Source organism: Antrostomus carolinensis, unplaced genomic scaffold (genome assembly GCF_000700745.2).
Source record: "Antrostomus carolinensis isolate BGI_N321 unplaced genomic scaffold, ASM70074v2 scaffold26930, whole genome shotgun sequence".
Classification (NCBI taxonomy): domain Eukaryota; kingdom Metazoa; phylum Chordata; class Aves; order Caprimulgiformes; family Caprimulgidae; genus Antrostomus; species Antrostomus carolinensis.
Genome location: NW_010289577.1, coordinates 13,750 through 21,560, shown reverse-complemented (window position 1 = coordinate 21,560; position 7,811 = coordinate 13,750). Strand labels below are relative to the sequence as shown.

Sequence of the window (7,811 nt, the reverse complement as noted above, 5' to 3'; positions counted from 1 at the left end):
AGTACCTGAAGGGGCTCCAGGAAGGCTGGGGAGGGACTTTGGCCAAGGGCAGGGAGTGACAGAACAAGGGGTGATGGCTTGAAAGTGGCAGAGGGGAGATGGAGATGAGATGTGAGGAAGAAATTGTTGGCTGTGAGGGTGGTGAGACAGTGTCCCAGGTTGGCCAGAGAAGCTGTGGCTGCTCCTCCCTGGAAGTGTTCTCGGCCAGGTTGGATGAGGCTTTGAGCAACCTGGTGTAGTGGAAGGTGTCCCTGCTGCTGGCAGGGGGGTTGGGACTGGATGAGCTTTAAGGTCCCTTCCCACCCAAACCAGTTTGTGATTCTATGTGATGGGATATTTAACATGGGGGTCTTCAAAGCTCTTGGACCTCTGGAGCACAAGTTCAACCCCTGCTCTCATCTGTGACCTCTTTGTAGCACCAGCAAGGTATGACCCACAACTCAGATGGGAGTGAACTCTACCAAGGCTGCAGGTGGTACTGAGACCTGCACGAGACCCCAGTGCCTCCTAAGCAGTAGCTTCAAGGAGGCCAGGAGGCCAGTTCCGTACTGCAGCCAAAAGCAGATTCTCTCCAAGAGCTGGAGCAGGTCTCTTGCCTCAAGGGCCTCCTGTCAGGTCATGAAACAATTTGAGGAGAGGTCCCTGTCATCAGACTTGGACATCAATATCATGAAAGACCACCACCAGCTGAGTGATGCCACCAAGGAGAGGTGACATCCCACTGCTACAGCTCAGGCAGTGGCTTCCCTAGGGAACCTCACCCTCCCCATCAGCAGCAGCACCCTGGCTGCAGGACCCCTCCCCACACCAGCCCCCACACCACCCTCACCTGCTGGGTGGTGTTTTTGCCCACGATGGTGCAGTACAAGCGGACGGTGAGTGAGGGGATGGTGTTCACCACCAGGGACAGCAGGACCACGAGCAGGACATAAGGGTCGGTCAGGGCATTCCAGCTGGCGTCTGTCAACGCAAGAAGTCGGTGGGTGATGTAGGGAAGGTGAAGAGGACAGAGGGAACAAGTGTTGAGGGACAAGCGCCCACCCACAAAGGTGTTGAGGAGTCTAAAGAGGAGATGGCACCTAAACCGGAGTCAAAAATCAAGACAGCAAGATCAAGAAATGGTGACAAAGAGATGATCTACGGGGTGGGAAACGGTTGGTAGCACCAAGCTGGGGTCTCCTGCCTTGGGGAAGGGAAAGACCATGGGGATCCCTGGGGCATCTCACCTGGGAAGCGGAAGATGGCAGGGGCTATCCTGAAGGCATCAATGCTTTGGGTCAGGAAGGAGAAGAGGCAGAAGAACAGCAGGCTGGCTGTGACCAGCAGGAAGGACAACACCGTCCAGAACTTGATGTCCAGGATAATCTGCAGGGACAAGGGCAGAGCACACAGCATCTCATGGAAGGCTCTTCCATTCAGCCACTCATCCTGAATTCCTCCCCTGCCCCAAGGGAGATCATCCCCCAACCACGACGCTGCTGGGGATGGTGTCAGAGAGCCCAGGGCTGCAGTCCCTGAACATCTGCCCCGGGGCCAGGATGGGGAAGGGCAGATGGGTGCTCACCTCCATGAGCACTGACAGCAACGCTGATGTGGCCACCGTGATGGCAAAGGACTCGTAGTCGCCGACAGCCTTGCTGCCAACGCGGTCCTCGAAGGCCCAGAGCGTGATGTAGAAGCTGGCAAGTGAGGTGCTGACCCCGTGCAGGACGGTGACGCCAAAAACACGGTAGTTGAAGAGCTCGTCTTGCTGCCCGATCACGTAGAGCTCCGGGAACTCCAGGCTCTTCTTGGCACTCACATCCTGCCGAGAGGGCACCAGGCATCACCCTTCCCACCCGCAACAGGGAGCAGAATTGGGCCACTTTACCCAAAACACCCTCTGGGACAGCTGCAGTGAGTCCCTCCACGCACTTGCTCTGGGGTGACGGGGAACAGAGGAACTCCAAGACCAGTGGTGAGCTCCAAATGCCTGACAAACTGCTTGGGACCAAGTCCCAGCACAAAGAACCATGCAGATGGGATGCAACAACTGCTGGGCTGATTCACACCCACTGAGGACACAGCGTCCAGGCACAGGGGCTGGATGCAGCATGGTGAACCCATACCTGCTCCAGTGAACCCATACCTGCTCCAGAAGGCCCACAGACAGCACAGGGTAGGCGGTGTAGAAGATGTTGTAGAGCGCAAGGAACCAGCCCTCATACAGAGGCTAGAAGGGAGAAGAACGTGGCTGTGAGTTCAGTGGTGCTTTGGAAAGACTCCAAAAGGTTGGGCAGGTGCTAGGGGTGAGTCCAAGAGACTCACATCCAAACGCTGGGGAAACCTCCATGGACTTGACCCAGGATCTGCATCAGCCCCACGTTGTTTGCAGCGATGGGGTTGTGGGGCTGTGGGGATGTGCAGCAGATGGAGATGGGGGGGATGGAACCACACAGCATTGGCCAAGTCATACTGATGGCCCTTGGGATGAACACTCCCATTCTGGGGGAAACCAGCTTAGTGCACATGAGATCTTTCCCTCCATCTGTCCAAGACTGAGCTACAGCTCACAGAGACATTCCCAGATCTCCTCAGGGTGCTTTTGCCAACCCAGCCAGGTAAAAAGCAGATAACCAGTTGTATCTCAACCAGGTAACCACAAAAATTTGAGGAGCCCAATACCAGGGCAAGGGCAAAAGGACACCAGGGCAGTGGACACGTACCCACCAGGCAGCACCGGGCACAAGACCTGCACAGGGTCCTTGGCAGGGAGGTGTGAAAACCTCCATGGGATGGACATGACCTCTGCTAATGGCAGCATCCCTCACCTGAGCTGTGAATCCACTGTGGAAAGCAAACCAGACCTGAGCCATGAGGCCAGCAAAGGTCTTGTAGAAGAAGTAGCGGAGGAACTTGCAGATGCGCAGATATGCCCAGCGGCCATGGACGAGCAGGAGGCGTTGGAGGTAGGAGAACTGTGCCAGGGCGTAGTCACTGCACTGCACGGCCTGCATGCCCTCCAGCCCGCTGATGCCCACCCCGATGTCAGCAGCTGCAGAGACAGGAGGTGTGAAACACAGAGGGGGAGGTTTTTGGGGAGCCAAGTCCTTGATTTCCCCATGGATTGTCCCCAGGCTGATGGGCAGAGGGTGAATCCAGGAGTGGTGGGCAAAGGGAAGAAGCCCCCTCCATCACTCCATGCCACGGCTGCGGGAGTGACATGCCAGGCATGGGAGAGTTGGGGCTGTTCAGCCTGGAGAAGAGAAGGCTCCAGGGAGACCTTCTAGTGGCCTCCCAGTACCTGAAGGGTTTCCAGGAAGGCTGGGGAGGGACTTTTCATAAGGACAGGGAGTGACAGAACAAGGGGTGATGGCTTGAAAGTGGCAGAGGGGAGATGGAGATGAGATGTGAGGAAGAAATTGTTGTCTGTGAGGGTGGTGAGACAGTGTCCCAGGTTGGCCAGAGAAGCTGTGGCTGCTCCTCCCTGGAAGTGTTGGGCTGGATGAGGCTTTGAGCAACCTGGTCGAGGGGAAGGTGTCCCTGCTGATGGCAGGGGGGTTGGAACCTGGATGAGCTTTAAGGACCCTTCCAACCCAAACTGGTCTGAGATTCTATGATATGACTGGGCGTGTGAAGAGCACAGCCCCATGTCAGGGCTGCTGGAGAGGGGCAGAGACATCTCTGCCAGCTGCTCAGGCTGGGGTTTGAAGTGTCATCAAGGTTCATCCCCACTGCAAAAGCAAGTGGTCCACCCTGCTCTTGACCCATGTTGGTCCTGGTTCTGTGCTTCTTGCTCCCCTCCTGACACAGCAATGTGGAGATCTGGTTTGGGGGTTCCCCTCCCAGCTCCTCACCTCAAAGGAGAGGGTGAGGTGGTGGAGACGGCAGATGGAGCACCACCACTCCCCACCAGTGGGATGTGCTGGCCAAAACCCACACTCCCCCCAGCCCTGAGCCTCACTTTTGATCATGTTGACATCGTTGGCCCCATCCCCGATGGCCAGCGTGATGGCCTTCTTGTGCTTCTTCACCAGCTGCACGATGAGGGCTTTCTGCTTGGGGGTCACCCTGCAGCAGATCACTGCCTGGCAGCTGGTGGCCAAGTCCACGAAAACCTTCTCCACCAGACTGCCCTGCTCCTGCGAGCCCGTAGCCCTGCAGCAAGCCAGCCACCGCCACAGCCGTCCCTTCTTCTCCTTCAGCACCTCTCCCGTGTGGAGGATTTTGTCCTTAGGGGAGAGCACACGTGGTTGGGACCTCACCTGTAGCCTTCACAGCATGAGAGCCCCCAGCTCCTCAATAAGGCTCTTAAATTTTGTGGATGCTACAAAAAAGTGACCCCACTTATCTTCAAGTTCATCACACAGCAGGCACTGTGACCACAAGACCAGTTTGTCCCAGTATGACCAGAAGAGCATGTGATCACCTGCCAGCCTGTGTCATCCCAGAAGACCAGTTGGGCACAAATGATTGGTGCAAGGTGTGTCCCTCTCTCCACTCTTCATTCCCCAGCCCAAAAATGGGCTTTTCCCACCCCTTGGGCAGGAAGGACATCGTGTCCTCCACGTGCTGGTGCCACCCAGGACTTTGATAGCACCAGGGCAGAAACAGGCAGGGAGCAGAGAAGAGCATCCAAGTGCCACCTTACCAGGAAGTCTCCGCTGATAATGAGAGCTCTCTTCTTGTGGCACGAAGCCTCTGGGCGCTGCTGGGAGAGGTGGCCACTGCACAGGGCTTCCCTGTTGAGGTTGTTGTTGCTCCCCCAGTAATCCTTGAGGATCTCACTGTATGAGGAAGGGGTGGTTGGAGCTGAGCTGGTGACAGTGGCCATGCTGCCTGGCTTCATCTGAGACCTACCGTTGGCCTTTGCCATCTCAAAGCCAGCTCCAGGGAGATGGGGCTGGTACCCAAGGGTGGGAAAACGGGGGACAGAGAGGGAGCCCCTGGGGCTCACTGGTATAAAAAATCAGCCTCTGTCCTTGTGGTTTGGAGGCTGGAGAGGCAGCTTCACCACTTTCTGGTCAAAGCCTGCCAGGGAAGAGAATGCTGTAGGGACAGAAATACATGGGGACACCTAGAAAAGCACCAGCAGATGAGGGCCATGGACATCCAGGCTGGGACAGGGAAGGAGAAACATCTCTGTCAGCATCGAGCTCTGCCCACCCTGCACAGATTCCTATGCCCTCAGGTGTCTTCAGCAGGGCAACAATGTCCTGAACCAGGAGGTCATGATTCCCCACCTGATCTCTTTCTCCTCCAGGATCTCCATGTCATCCGTGAGCAGCTTGCACGCGTAGCCAATGTTCATGGCGGTCTCTGCAACATGCAGATGTCAACGGCCGATGGCCACATGGTTCTGCCCCTTCCCCCATCCCAGGGCAGCCCCCAGCCCTCAGGTCCAACAGCCCTTGGTGGGCAGCAGCTGCTGGGGACTCTGCTCCAGCTCTGTGCCATTGTGCAGATAGCTTCCCCTGCTTTCATGTCCCCATGGGTGGCATGATCTGTGGGATGTGCTATTATTTGATATTAAAGGGAACAGCAGAACCTGTAGGTTGTTGCCCATCCCCAGAGTCTTGTATCTTTTTTCTGGTACTGGTTAGAGGAGGAGCTGAAATGTGTTGGTGGGATCTGGGGTTGCCTCCACTGACCTTGTTTGTCTCCTGTCAGCACCCACACTTTAATGTTGCCCAGTTTCAGAAGCTGGATGGTCTCAGGGACTCCATCTTGCAACTTGTCCTCAATGGCTGTGGCCCCAAGCAGCTGGAAAGAGGGTGAGTGGGGGTTATGACATGGGACAGGGCAAGATGCAGAGGTGGGAATTACCCCTGGATCCAACCAAGGGTCCTTGCCCATGGGTGGACACAACCTGACAGATCTCTAACCCAGTGTCCACTGGCATGTCACAAAGTCACCCCTGGAGGGAACTCCAGCTGCCCTCCCACCCAGGGAATGGGTGTTGGGTTGGACACTTCACCCCCTCATCCCGAAGAGCCAAACCTCACAATCCTGCCCTCTGTGGGACCAGCACAGCCAGTTCCTCCTAAACCCCAGCTTCATCCCACCTGCAGGTTCTGCTCCATCTCCTCGTACAGCTTGTCCAGCTCCCGCGCGCGGTCCTGCAGCAGGACACTGGCCTCGTGGTGCCTCCTGCTCCACTCGTTGTACTCGACCTCGCTCACCTCCTTGCTGGCCAGGCATAAAGTCCTCAGTGTCTCCTCTGCAAAGCGCTGCAGAGATGAGACATCAGGTCTCCCTTCTCTCAACCAGGATGACTCAAACAGGTGGACCAGGGCATCATGCCAGCCAGCCACAATGCTCCCATGGGCAGAGCCAGAGACCCTCCAGAATCTGGGGGTCTCCCTCTGGGCTCTGACTCCCTCCCTCATCCTACAGCATCCCCATGAGCATCCTTGCAATGCAACTGGTTCATGTAGAACACTGAAGGTGGGTTTGATGCCTTCTTAGCCCCTGTCCCATATGCAGGTGAGGCTCCTAGAGCAGAAGGAAGAAAGGACCAAAATCCTGAAGCCAGAGGGAGAAGGAGGAGCAGGGGACTCCAGGACACCCAGTCCAAAGCCAGCAGCAGGGAGACCAGCCCTTTCCACCCCAGGCTGGTGTAGGACTCACATCCAGTGCCATCTCAGTGAAGGTCTCGTTGGGCCCACGCCTCTGCAGTCTCTCCAGGATGACAGTGTCAGCACCCTTGGTGTAGAGCCGGATCGTGCCCTGGGGGTCTCGCACTGGGAGGGAGAGGAAGGACAGCTTAGGTACCCAGAGAGATGGCTCCCACTTGTCATCACTGTCCCCGTGCAATGGCCATGCTGCAGAAGACACCGCAGAGGACAATAGTGCTTTTCTGATCGCAGTTATAGGAAGCGCAGGACTGTCCCCACCACAAGGCAGGATCAGGCCTCAAGGACCATCAGTTCCTCATACACCTCCTCCAAGCCCCTGATTTACTTGCTCTCTCTTGGCTGCTCAAACCCTTCTCAGCTGCCTTCAACAAGGTATCGGGGCAAACAAAACCTCAGGGATGACCAGGATGATCCTTTGGAGCTCCTGTGCCAGTTGCAGTCAATCGCAGCCATCCCAGTGCCACCCCTGGCAGGGCTGAGTATGGAAGGAGTATGGAAGGGACATTCTGTGTTCCTGGAAGGGTCCCCTGATACACCCCGTCCTGCTCACCCAGGACAGACATCCTCTTGCGATCGCTGTTGAAGTCCAGCATGGCCAACACTTTGTAGGTCCTCTTCATCCCCAGCTCACTGATGGTGATGGTGTCTTGTGTTCGGGTCAGAAAGACGTACCCCAAGTTCCTGGCTGCCAACACCAGTGCTTCTTCATCTGGTGAAGCTGCTTGATAAACCATCTGGTCTGCAGAAAAGGAGGAGAGGTTAGGCAAGGAGACTCCCAGCCAAGCAACACTTGGACTTCTGAAACACCCTGTTCTTGCCCCAGCACAGGGCAACATTTTCTTGCCCAACATTTTATATGAAGACCCTAAAGTCCAAGCCACCAGGCTAGGGAAACTCAGTCCTACTTGTCTCATCTCTTCTGCTCATCACCCCAGGCAGGACCAGTGCTCAGACAGGGACAGATTATCCCCCCTGTGCTTCTGTTCCAACTAATTAGCTCTAAAACAAACCCAAATGGACACATCCATGATGCCAGGACAGGAACCCAAAGCATCTCCAGGCTCTCCCACCACCTGCACCCCCACAGCAGAGCTTTGCTGGGCAATGGAAAAGCCATTGTGGCCTCAACACCTTGAACATCAGCTCAACCCTGCTCCGAGCACATCAACCCCCACAGCCAACCCACCGCCCTTC

General features: G+C 56.2%; 1 protein-coding gene across 1 annotated transcript in view; it reads right to left on the bottom strand.

The window, feature by feature from the left end:
* ATP8B3 (ATPase phospholipid transporting 8B3) overlaps positions 1-7,811 on the bottom strand; it is an 18,686-nt gene that overhangs the window by 471 nt on the left and 10,404 nt on the right. Inside the window, exons 13-24 of the mRNA XM_029085728.1 lie at positions 7,168-7,356; positions 6,610-6,722; positions 6,045-6,209; positions 5,631-5,742; positions 5,223-5,298; positions 4,631-4,766; positions 3,944-4,211; positions 2,811-3,034; positions 2,129-2,212; positions 1,565-1,804; positions 1,227-1,365; positions 830-960 (exon numbers count right to left, since the gene is read on the bottom strand). Of these exons, the coding sequence (XP_028941561.1) occupies positions 830-960; positions 1,227-1,365; positions 1,565-1,804; positions 2,129-2,212; positions 2,811-3,034; positions 3,944-4,211; positions 4,631-4,766; positions 5,223-5,298; positions 5,631-5,742; positions 6,045-6,209; positions 6,610-6,722; positions 7,168-7,356 (1,877 nt within the window). The remainder of the gene's footprint in view (positions 1-829; positions 961-1,226; positions 1,366-1,564; positions 1,805-2,128; positions 2,213-2,810; positions 3,035-3,943; positions 4,212-4,630; positions 4,767-5,222; positions 5,299-5,630; positions 5,743-6,044; positions 6,210-6,609; positions 6,723-7,167; positions 7,357-7,811) is intronic.